We start from the raw sequence: 13,112 nt of genomic DNA on the forward strand, positions 1-13,112 counted from the left end.
GTTACATTATAAACTCCTCTAGATTTCTTCTACTGTGTTGTCAGTGGGTTCTATTATTGAAGTGTCTTGGTTTGTTTGGGGCGCTTTGTTTCTTTGTTTTTTCTTGTCATGTATGCCCATCTCCCACATCTAGCACTGTGTTTCTGAGGCAGTACAGATTCTACCTTGTAGGCACATAGTATACCTGAATGTTTCTGGGAATCTCGCCTTTGACGGGGTGACAAATAATAACAACATCCAGTACAAACAACATACAGCTGTAAACCAAATAGCTCCTATAAGAGCTTTTACTGTTTTGTTGCAAATAAACAGAAATGATGTGTTCAATTTTTGTCTACAATATAAACAGTTTGCAAAATGGTTTACGATTTCAAGTGGTGGACAATGAAAGAACAGAAAAGGTGTAGGATGACATATTTATGAAGAAGAGGGAGAGGATATAGAAGTAAAATATTGTAGGAAGAGAAAAAGAGGAATTAATGGAATTTGGCTGTTAGCAGAAGAAAGGAGAGAGAGAGAATTCAAGGAAACAGAAAAGTGAGAGGAAAATATATATAAAGTAAAATTTTTTAAAAATTAAAAAAAGTAAACAACAAAACTGTAATATACTATTCAGACATCCCATTCCTCAATAAACTGACACATGAAAAACACTTTGTTTCAAAAATGGTTGAAATGTGTGTTAAAAATAATAAAAAAGGATCTCAATGAAATATTAAAAAATTGTTTCCATTGAACTTCAAAAGTTTCTCCCCTTCCCTTCTCAGCAGGTAGGTGGGGTTGTCTAGTGTATGACGCTTGCTCCACCCTCAGGATGGGTGGGTTTTCTAGGTATGCTCTGGTCTCTTTGCTGGGTGACAATTGGTCTGGAGATTATAAGGCATGTGCCACTAGGACCCAGTAATTACCATTCCACACTGGAAGACCGCACCCCATGAATCTCCTTTGGGTTCCACTCCTTTGGTGTAGGAGTCTATTCTTGGCCCCTTATGTTGCCTGAGGACCCCATGATTTCTGGTGTCTGACTTAGTCTCCAAAGTCAATCTCTTTCATCCCAGCCCTTTTGTTTTCCTGGGCAGGTCCTTTTCTCCCAGCTCATCCTGAGGCCTGGGCACCAGGACCTGCACACCTGTCTCACAGCTGTGTGCTGGATCTGGAGGGTCTGGCAGCCCAAAGGAATGTGGAGCCCGGCCATGTCTGGGGCTCAGCTGTTCTGTGTCACAGGTTCTGAGACCCATGGGTTGGCCACGAAGCTCAGTGCCATGGGCTGAGTTGGGGGCTTGAGAAGGTATGGGAGACTGGGGACTGGGAGCCTGAGGGCCCTATTGTGTTTTGGACTGATGCCAGACATGGCAGGTCCAGGGGACCAGTGGATGCCAAAGTGGGGAAGGAATCAGAGCCTCGCTTCTGTCGCGACCTGGTCAGTGTTGGCCCGAGTGTGTTTCGGGAACCTGGTGGGCACGGGACCCACTGGTTGGGCGAGCTGAGAACCAAATGCCCTCCCACCCTCTTCCAAGCATCTGACCCACTGTAGCCAGTCCCTTCAGTCTGTGCCAGCCTCAGGACTCACAGAGCTGAGGAGAGCCAGGCTCCCTCCAGCCTCTCTAACCTGTGCTCCCCTGGGTGAAATGCTCCCAGTTTCTGACTTTTCACAGGATTGTGAGGCTCAGACAGGCCCACGTAGACCTAGCTGCAAACTTATGGATCTGGGTTTCCTGATTCTTTAAGCTCTGCCACGCTATAGTCCTCAAATTGCTCCTGGATCGCAAAGGATTGATCAACTCTGGTGGAGAGCTTTATTTTTTATTTTTTTTAAGAGGGAGGGAGGAAGGGGGAGAGAGAGAGAGAGAGAGAGAGAGAGAGAGAGAGAGAGAGAGAGAGAGAGAATTTTTTAATATTTATTTTTTTAGTTTTCGGCGGACATAACATCTTTATTTTATTTTTATGTGGTGCTGAGGATTGAACCCAGCGCGATGCACATGCCAGGCGAGCGCGCTACCGCTTGAGCCACATCCCCAGCCCAAGGTTTTTTAAAATATTCAATTAATGCATCAAGCAGTCTGGGGTTCATCCAGGGCAGACTGTCCCTCCCTGTCTCAGGATTTTTCACTCTGAGCCTCTGGGAGACATGCTACAGTTCTGCTGTTTGAGTTCTGGGTAGCTGAGCTAAGCGAAATGCTGGCTCACACTAATCCTCCATCTTTCCCCTCAAAAAACCCAAACTCTTTATAAGGTCCTTGCTTAGCATCTGGGTGGCTATCTTAAGTAGCAGCCGCCATTTTAAGGAAAAATTTTCGCTTTCCTGCCCAAGGGCGTATCCGAGAAAGGCTGAGGACTCCCTCATACCAAACCAGCCCTTAACCACTGCATTAGGACCTGCCTGCAACTCAAGCCTGTTTTGCCTCTCTCTCCTATAGAGAGATGGCTTTTATTTGTCGCCTCTGACAAACAAACTCTGTGGTATCTCTAGCTGGTCTCCATCTTTCATTTCTCACGTAACCGGCTCTCCTTCGTCCCTTTCCCTTCACGCTTAACCAGGCTCTGACCCTGTGGGCCAGCAGCAGCTGTGTAGAGCACGTGGGCCTCAGGAAACAGCACTTGGCCTTGGCCAACTGTGGCCAGACCTTTGGGAAGCCTGCCCTTGGGAGAGGTAGGGTGTTATGGTGTGGAGGTGAGGTGTCCCCCAAACCTCAGGAGAGAGAACACAAGAAGGTTGGAAGAGAAATGATTGGGTTATAGCCTTAACCTAGTCAGTGAATTAATCCCTGGTGGAATTAACTGAGTGGGAACTGGAGGCAGGTGGAGCGCGGCTGGAGGAGGCGGGAACTGGGGCGTGGCCTCGGGGTATGTATTTGTATGTGGCAAGTGCAGACCTGGCTCTGGCTTCTGGTTATCGCGAGAGCTGCTTCCCTCCACCACGTTCTTCCACCATGATGTTCCTCCTCATCTGAAGCCCCCAGGAATACAGCCAGCCTTCTACTGACAAGACTTCCCAAACCGTGAGCACCCAAACTTTCCTCCTCTAAAAATTTTTCTTGTTGGGCCTGTTGGGAAAAGTATAGACGGCAGCCGTACCCCAGAGAAAAAAACCCCAACATGGCGCCTAAGGACCTCTTCTTCCTACCTTCCTCTTTTCTGCAGTGGCGTGAAAATTTCTCGTCCTTGTGAACTCTCCCACCGGCGCCAATTTCAAATCTCGCTGGCGGGGAACCTTAGCCCCAATAAGAACTAATTCCTGGGCTCAGGAGCTGATAATCTGGAAGAACTTGCCAATAAACGGGTGGCCTGCCATTTATCTAAGCCCTACCATCTCCCCCTTAGTTCTATATAAGCACACAGCTTTTTGCAATAAAGTTGGAATTCTCCGGGTGAAGTGTCTTTGCGTGGGGAATTCTTTCAGGGCCTAATTGCAACAGGAAAAAACCTGACTATAACACAGGGGTCTCTCCTTGGTTCTAGGGACCAGCGGGCTGCTTGGCATTCCCAGGCTCTGAGTTGCATAAAGCTGTTTTCATCCCTGACTGGGATTAGCTGCTTTCCATTGTGCTTTGGCTGAAGCCTGTGGGTGGAAGTACAGGATGGCGATGGATCTGCGTTGGTCCCGTCTGCGGGTGGCTGTCGTGTGCTCCAATAACCTGAACCGGAGCATGGTGGCGCACCGCCTCCTCAGCAAACAAGGATTCAATGTCCGGTCCTTTGGAACAGGAGCTCACGTGAGGCTTCCAGGACCAGCACCTGGCAAGCAAAATGTTTATGATTTCAGAACCACATATGATGAGATGTTCCACGATCTTCTTAGGAAGGATGAAAACTTCTATGCACAGAATGGCATTTTACGTATGTTAGACAGAAATAGGAGAATCAAGCTCCGGCCAGAAAGGTTCCAGGACTGTGAAGATGAGTTTGATTTGATCTTCACATGTAAAGAGCTAGTCTACGACCAGGTGGTGGAAGTTCTTAATTCCAGAGAACAGGTAACCTGCCGGCCAGTGCACGTGATCAACGTGGACATCGTGGACAACCATAGAGAGGCCACCCGGGGAGGGCTCATTATCTGGGAGATCTGCATGTGTATCCTGCACTTGAGTGACATGGAGAATGACATCGATGGCATGCTGCAAAATTTTGAGAAGAAGACTGGAAAGGCTTTCCTGCACACTGTCTGCTTTTACTGAAGATGGCCGCCTCACGCCGTCCAAAGCCACCTTCTTGAACTTTCTTTCTTTGAGGGGAGTACTGGGGATTGAACTTGGGGGCACTTGACTAATGAACCACATCCCCAGCCCTATTTTGTATTTTATTTGGAGACAGGCTCTCATTGAGTTGCTTAGCAGCCTGCTTTTGCTGAGGCTGGCTTTGACCTCAGGATCCTCCTGCCCCAGCCTCCTGAGCTGCTCTTTTGTTAATATTTTTTTTTCCTTCCTGGTATCTTTTTCTTTTAGATACTTGGCCAGTGGACTGTGATATTTTGCAAACATATATGGAAAGAGAAGATGCACATACGAACCAGATTAAAACCATTTGTTTTTTTTTTTCTGTTTCCTTTTTATTTATGAAGAAGATATAGATTATAAAGGGGTTTTTCTTTAACCCAAAAAGAAAGAAGGGTATGATACATCCCCTTAACATATGTGTGTCTTTATGCCTGTTTTTCCTTTTTTGCTCCTCCTAAGTTCCTGCATTAAAGTATTAAATAAGTACTTAACTAAAGCAATGAGTTATGTTAAGGAGGAACCTGGCCAATAAATAAATAGATGCCAAAAAAATAGATGCTTCTGTCTTTTTAAAAATTTGTTCTAATTATACATGACAGTAGAATGCATTTTGACACATTGTACACAAATGGAACACAACTTCTCCTTCCTCTGGCTGTACATGGTTCAGAATCACACAGGTACTGTAACCATACATTACGTAGGGTAATAGTGTCCATCTAATTCCACTATCCTTCCCATCCCCACCCCCTCTCCCCTTCCTTGACTCCCCTTTGCACAATCCAAAGTTCTTTGTTTCTTTCGTACCCCTGTTGCCATTATGGATCAGCATCCACTTACCAGAGAAAACATTCGGCCTTTGGATTTTGGGTTTGGCTTATTTTGCTTAGCATGATATTTTTCCAGCTCCTTCTATTTACCTTTTAAAAAATTCTTTTTTAGCTGAATAGTATTCCATTGTGTATATGTACCACATTTTCTTTATTCATTCATCCGTTGAAGGGCACCTAGGTTGGTTCCATAGTTTAACTGTTGAGTTGAGCTGTTATAAACCCTGATGTGGCTGTGTCACTGTAGTATGCTGATTTTAAGTCCTTCTATCTTTAAGAACCATCTTTTAACTGGGAATACAAATGTAATTACATATGACATCCTGCAGTCAATACCTAACTTTGAGCTACTCCACAATATACACATATTTCAAAACATCATTTTGTAACCACAACTATGTACACATTTTGTCAATTGAAATGATAAGGGACTGGGAATATAGCTAAATGCTGTGCACTTGCCTAGCATATGAGGCCCTGGGTTCAACACTGGAAAAAAAAAAAAAAGATAAGCATGTGTTTCATGCTGGTTATCTTCTGTTTGCTTCTCCAGGTGACTTCACCCTTCTAACATCCTGCTCTATGCCCCAAAAGATAGTTCATGAAACATGTCAATTTGGCTAGGTTGGACCACAGTCCCCAGAATTTCTGCTGTGAGTTGCTAAGGGGAATTCCCTGAGGCAATGGCTCTTTTCTAGAAAACACACCTTCTTTGAGTTATTCAATCAAAGGCTAACCTAGGTACTGCTGTGAAGGTATTTTGCAGTTGTAATTAAAGTCTCTAATCAGTTTCTGTTGAGTAAGTCAAAAGGCAGATTTTGCTAGGGCCTGGCCTATTCCGATGGAAGCCCTTTAAAAGGAAGGCTAAGCCCCCTGAGAACAGAAACATAAAGCAGCAGAAAGAAAGGAAGGAAGCCTTTCAACATCTCTCCATCTAGGGATCTTCACGCTGTTGTGGCTGTTTGCTGACTGTTGGCCTGAGGTAGTGGTTGAGTCTGCAACTGCTCTGCCTTTCCCTGGACCTTCCTTCAATCTCTTCAGCTCCTGATTGAGAGGGTCTACCTTCTTGTGATCTTCCCTTCCTGATTGCATGCCCCATGGACTTTGGACTTTCCAGCCAGCCTGACAATGGATTGGGTAAAGAAACTCCTTGTAATAACACCCTGCACACTCACACACACACACACACACACACACACAGAAGTGATTTGTGTATGTATTGGATGTGTCTCCCATTGGTTCTGCTTCTCTGGTTGAATTTCAACTACACACCTTTCTTGAGAGGCTCATTACTATAAATAAATTCCATGGGCTTCCTTGGTCTCTGATTTCTGGTGGTAGATCAGAGGAAGGAAAATTATTTTATAGAGGATTTATCCCTATTTACTTATTGTCTTGCCCTGATATCTTTCCTATGAAAGACCTAAGCAACCTCATTCTACTTGGGACCTCATTTTGCTCTGAAACTTAACCCCTGACCTACTGCAGTCCTAAAGTCAGGAAAATACCACAGAGAAGCTCTGTGGAAACAGTTCTCAGAAAAGCCACAGATGGTGATCGCCTAAGATAGGCCAAGATATTGAAATATCTGAAATTCCAGATGGCCCCTACCTAGGTGTGGTGGCCAATATCTAAACTAGAAGCCCTGCAGCTTGGCACATACCCACCTTGTGACACCCTCACGATCTAAATCAATCATTTTCAAGTGTGTCAACCCCTTGAACTAACCAATAATCCTTTCCAGATTCTTTCCCGCCACTTGATATGCTAATCATATTTTAGATTTGTTTGATTTTTTCCCATGGTGGTGATGATTTCCTAAGATATGCTATGATGTATGTGGGGTCTCTGCCTTCCCCCAAAGAATGTATAAAACTGCAAACCCTGGGCTCGGGGCCTATCAGCATCACCAGTTGCTGTGTGCATGCGGAGGACTGAGCTAGCTCGCAATAAACACCTCTTTGCTGCTTCCATCCATCTTGGTCTCTGATGGTGTTTTGGGGGTCCCGAATTTGAGCATAACACCTGCAGGATGCCACAGTCTAATATGTGTACCTTGACCATGTCACAGTGTCCCTGAGGTTGCCCTACATACACAACTTTCCCTCCTCATTGCTTTAGGCCTGGAAGTGGTTACCACCTCTCTGCAATGTTATTGGCCCCAAGGTAAGACATGATGTTCTGTTAGTTCTCTATACCATGCTTTCAGGTTTGTTCATAACCCCTTTATTAAGCGTTTCTGAAATTATTGTGCTTTATCATTTTCTGAAATTATTGTGCTTTTTAACATGATAAAGCCTTAAAAGCTTATTTTAATTAGAATTACTTACAGATAAAATAATAGAAGGCATTGCATAATTTTAATAAACTTGGTGCAGGGGAATTTTTATTTATTTTTAATTTTTTTTATTTTATTTTATTTTTTAATTCATTTTTTATTGTTGGTTGTTCAAAACATTACATAGTTCTTGATATATCATCTTTCATACATTTGATTCAAGTGGGTTATGAACTCCCATTTTTACCCCATATACAGATTGCAGAATCACATCAGTTACACATCCACATTTTTACATACTGCCATATTAGTGTCTGTTATATTCTGCTGCCTTTCCTATCCTCTACTATCCCCCCTCCCCTCCCCTCCCCTCCCCTCCCCTCTTCTCTCTCTACCCCCTCTACTGTAATTCATTTCTCCCCCTTGTATTACTTTTCCCTTTCCTCTCATTTCCTCTTGAATGTAATTTTGTATAACCCTGAGGGTCTCCTTCCATTTCCATGCAATTTCCCTTCTCTCTCCCTTTCCCTCCCACCTCTCATCCCTGTTTAATATTAATCTTCTTCTCATGCTCTTCGTCCCTACTCTGTTCTTAGTTACTCTCCTTATATCAAAGAAGACATTGGCATTTGTTTTTTAGGGATTGGCTAGCTTCACTTAGCATAATCTGCTCTAATGACATCCATTTCCCCCCAAATTCTATGATTTTGTCATTTTTTAATGCAGAGTAATACTCCATTGTGTATAAATGCCACATTTTTTTATCCATTTGTCTATTGAAGGGCATCTAGGTTGGTTCCACAGTCTAGCTATTGTGAATTGTGCTGCTATGAGCATCGATGTAGCAGTGTCCCTGTAGCATGCTCTTTTTAGGTCTTTAGGGAATAGACCGAGAAGGGGAATAGCTGGGTCAAATGGTGGTTCCATTCCCAGCTTTCTTAAGAAATCTCCATACTGCTTTCCAAATTGGCTGCAACAATTTGCAGTCCCACCAACAATGAACAAATGTACCCTTTTCCTCACATCCTCGCCAGCACTTATTGTTGTTTGACTTCCTAATGGCTGCCAATCTTACTGGAGTGAGATGGTATCTTAGGGTGGTTTTGATTTGCATTTCTCTGACTGCTGGCGATGGTGAGCATTTTTTCATGTACTTGTTGATTGATTGTATGTCCTCCTCTGAGAAGTGTCTGTTCAGGTCCTTGGCCCATTTGTTGATTGGGTTATTTGTTGTCTTATTGTCTAAGTTTTTGAGTTCTTTGTATACTCTGGGTATTAGGGCTCTATCTGAAGTGTGAGGAGTAAAAATTTGTTCCCAGGATGTAGGCTCCCTATTTACCTCTCTTATTGTTTCTTTTGCTGAGAAAAAACTTTTTAGTTTGAATAAGTCCCATTTGTTGATTCTAGTTATTAACTCTTGTGCTATGGGTGTCCTATTGAAGAATTTGGAGCCCGACCCCACAGTATGTAGATCGTAGCCAACTTTTTCTTCTATCAGACGCAGTGTCTCTGATTTAATATCAAGCTCCTTGATCCATTTTGAGTTAACTTTTGTGCATGGCGAGAGAAAGGGATTCAGTTTCATTTTGTTGCATATGGATTTCCAGTTTTCCCAGCACCATTTGTTGAAGATGCTATCCTTCCTCCATTGCATGCTTTTAGCCCCTTTATCAAATATAAGAAAGTTGTAGTTTTGTGGGTTGGTTTCTGTGTCCTCTATTCTGTACCATTGGTCCACCCGCCTGTTTTGGTACCAGTACCATGCTGTTTTTGTTACTATTGCTCTGTAGTATAGTTTGAAGCCTGATTAACACTTCCTGCTTAGAGTTGTTTTGGCTATTCTGGGTCTTTTATTTTTCCATATGAATTTCATGATAGCTTTCTCTATTTCTACAAGAAATGCTGTTGGGATTTTGATTGGCATTGCATTAAACCTATAGAGAACTTTTGGTAATATCGCCATTTTGATGATGTTAGTTCGGCCTATCCATAAACAGGGTATATTTTTCCATCTTCTAAGATCTTCTTCTATTTCTCTCTTTAGGGTTCTGTAGTTTTCATTGTATAAGTCTTTCACCTCTTTTGTTAGGTTGATTCCCAAGTATTTTATTTTTTTTGAGGATATTGTGAATGTAGTGGTTGTCCTCATTTCCATTTCAGAGGATTTGTTGCTGATATACAGGAATGCCTTTGATTTATGTGTGTTGATTTTATATCCTGCCACTTTGCTGAATTCATTTATTAGCTCTAATAGTTTCTTTTTAGACCCTTTTGGGTCTGCTAGGTATAGAATCATGTTATCTGCAAATAGTGACAATTTAAGTCCTTCTTTCCCTATTTTTAATGCCTTTAATTTCTTTCATCTGTTCCGGGCGCAGGCGGCGGCTCTGTTCTGCCCCTACTCCAATGGGGGTGACGTGACTACCACGCCGGCAGGTCACTGGGCCTTTTCTGGGCACAGGCAGCGGCAGTGCTCTGCCCCTCTGGCCTGATGACAAAGTGAGAGAGACTCGGGTGTATGTGACTCACTTTCTTTACCAGGAGACCAACTATTTCTGTCGCCGCTGGTATCGATGAAGTTATCTCCTCTGCCGCTTTCTAATGACCTCAGATCTCTGCCATGTTGGTATCCCATGCAAATGGCAGCATTTCGTTCCCTTTGCCGGGTGACCAAAGCAATGGGTGAGTCCTGACCGGCCCTCACAAGCCCCGTCTCAATCCTGTTGCCACTGCCTATGAAGGCTCGGTTGGTATTTACCTCCACAGTATTCAGCAGGACCCGGACCGAGAAGCAGTTTCCGCGGGTTCTTTAGCCCTGGGCCAGAGCAGTTCCGGGAGCCAGAATTCGGCCGCTCCGGGCTCGGTGTATGTTCTGCTAGGAGCAGGCTCCAAGAAGCAGTTTCCGCGGGTTCTTTAGCACTGAGCCTGAGTAATTTGTCTGTGAGACACAGGCGAATGGCAGTCTGAAATTACCTGTTCTATAGCTGAATGAGCTGCGATCAGTCGAAAACAGGGATGGTGACGTCAGCTCTCCAAGATGGTGGCCGCTGGCTTCCTCTGTAGTCTGACCGGTGTGGAGAACCGAATTGGACCGCTTCCTTCCCCCATCTCAAACCCAGAATTCAGCACTGAGTACAGTGATTGCACAGCGGGCAGGAGCCCACAGAATCCGCAGCGCTGTATCTTTGCGTTGCTATCTTGTTGTTTCCCAGCACTTACCGCAGACTCTAGCCTCGGGGCGATTTGCTGAATAAGCAGCGTGACCCTCCATGCGGACAAATTGCTCACGTTTGAGCCCCCGTAGCTGATCCTCATGAGATGAAAATCCTTCCTCTAGGTTTTGGAGCACCCCAATTTTGCTGGAAATTCCTAACAAGATAGCTTTTAGCCATTCTAACTCATCATTCTCCCGCACAGTGACGCGGTACACAAGGGTGATGCACTCCCTTCGCCACCATCTTCCTCTAAACTCTTATTTTTTTAGAGTGGAAAGTAGAAGCTTTATTAAAGAACAGCAGAAAGACTTCTCCCCGGAGGAAGAAGGGGACCCAAAAGGCGGGATCCATAGAAGGGGGAAGTCTTCCCTTTTTTAGAGCTAAGGTCTTCTTTCAGCTTTCCCACACTCCTGTACTTTGTTTTCCTTTATCTTTCAGTGATAGAATGCAGGTGGGAAGGCCCAAAAGGTGAAAGGTAGGTGGGCTGAAAGAGTAATCTTGGCAAGAAGGCCTGGGGCAGCTTTTGATGAGCCTATTTCTCTGTTTGCTGGGAGCTGTTTCATTAATAGTTCCTTATGATGGGTTCCGAGCCTTGGGGACATTAACTTTCAGTTTCCCCAAGTGCTGCTCTGGTTTCCTGGATTCCATTCTCAATAATGGCCTGCATTTTATTCATCTTACTCAATATTAGACCTGATTTACCTAACTACACTAACTACCTATCTTTAAATCTGGCTTCATTCCCCCCTCTAATTTTGGGAACTCCTTACTGCTATAAGGAAAGAGGGCGATGACAATTCTGGCTTCTTCCAGCTGAAAGGGGGCAATATTGAGCAAGCAGTTTGGAGTCCCCCTTTTTTAAAAATCGGGTCTATCCAGTGGTCCATGATAGAAGTCCAATTGAGAAGTAACAGGCTGGAGGGCCATTTGAGTGATGGGTAGTCTATAAGAGAAACAAGAAATTATTAGCACTGGAACTAGATTAATACAACAATAAATGCCACAGCATAGGAATATGCCAACGAGTATGATGTCAATGACAGACTAACAATGTTTTCCATCAGGAAGTACCAGAGAACCAGGAGCTAAGATATTGTTCCCATGACAAGGTTGGCGAGGACATGGCTTGTATCTGAGCATGTAAATCTTTAAGGATATTAGTCACATTGCCAAAATTGTCAGGGATGTAAACACAACATTCAGTTTTAATAATGGCACAAGTACCACCTTGAGCTGCAGTGAGGACATCTAAAGCCATCCAGTTTTGTAAGATGTCCTTCCTCATAAGTGTTACTTCAGTTAAGGAGAGAGATACTTTCCTCAACCTCATGGAGGGCAGTTGAGTATAACTGTTTAAAGTCTCACCAAGTCATGGAATAAACAGTGAAGCTAGATGATTGTGTAGTGCCAAAGGAAGCACCTTAGGCCATGGGTAGTGGGTTTAAATTAAAGCAAGTCTTTATTTGAGTTACAGGTCCATCTAAATGTAGGGTTTGATATTTTAGAATCCTTAGCCCTCATTTGTTTGGCCAAACCCTAGCTATTTCTGAATCCTTGGGGCAATACTGTCCAAGTTAATTGAGATCCCCTATCCAGTTCCTCAAAGGCAAACAGATATTGTGATTGGGAGTCTAAAGATATACAGAAAAAGGGATCCTTTAAGTCTAACACAGTAAACCAAGCAGTGGCTGCTGGTGTAATGCCAGATTCGTGGGACCCCAATAGACCTCCAGGACCTGAATCTGATGCAATGACACAAGAGTCTTTATTGCAAGCTCAAGCCTGGACTCACAGCCGTTCCCAATGCAGTGGTCCCAGGGAATGAGTCCCGGTCCTTTGTTCGGTGAGGATTTATAGGTTTCTTGGGGATACTCTATGCATCACAACATCACACAGGAAATCATTCCACACCACCAGAAAATCAAACAACAACTCTTAACATTGATTAGCACATTCACTGGTGGGAACAAACTGGGTAGGGGTGATTGTTAGTACAAGAGGGGGATTCCTTTGAACTTATTGGTTTAGGCCACGAGGGGTGTACGTGCTAAACTACATGGTTTCCCGACATGTTATCAACCACCATAAACTACTGGGGGATCATCTGGCATCCCAGGTATTTTTCCTTGTCTCATGCTGATTGGTGGTTGCTAGGTGGTTGCTATGGGTCCTTACTAGCCTAACTGAGTCAAGGACACCTAGCCCGCAGACCTCTCCTGTTATTTGTAGACAACTCAGCAGGGTGGATATGTGCCTAGGAGTGCTCTGTGGGTTTTTCCAAGGACAAGGGTCATGCCCCCTTCCTTGTACAGGCTTTGCTCTGAGGTAGAGGCTGGTTTCTCAAAAGTGGAGTCACATCAGTTTCTCACTGGAATCTCAGATAACAGAGTGTATGGATTAGGAACTATAGCATGGAGAGGAACAACTGCTTCATTAATTATTCTCAGGTCCTGAACTAGTTGCCATTCCCCATTGGGTTTCTGAATACCTAAAATGGGTGTGTTACATGGGCTGTTGCAGGGCACTAAAAGCTTCTGTCTTTTGAGGTTCTGAATTATCTTCAATAAGCCCTTTT

General features: G+C 44.0%; 1 protein-coding gene across 1 annotated transcript; it reads left to right on the forward strand.

The window, feature by feature from the left end:
- The first annotated feature begins 1,494 nt into the window (after positions 1-1,494).
- Positions 1,495-4,175, forward strand: LOC113175433 (RNA polymerase II subunit A C-terminal domain phosphatase SSU72-like). The gene is made up of 2 exons (XM_077794023.1): positions 1,495-1,508; positions 3,605-4,175. Exons 1-2 carry the CDS (start codon positions 1,495-1,497, stop codon positions 4,173-4,175), a joined length of 585 nt encoding a protein of 194 aa, XP_077650149.1.
- Positions 4,176-13,112: the final 8,937 nt, after the last annotated feature.

Source organism: Urocitellus parryii, chromosome X, assembly GCF_045843805.1.
Source record: "Urocitellus parryii isolate mUroPar1 chromosome X, mUroPar1.hap1, whole genome shotgun sequence".
Taxonomy (NCBI): domain Eukaryota; kingdom Metazoa; phylum Chordata; class Mammalia; order Rodentia; family Sciuridae; genus Urocitellus; species Urocitellus parryii.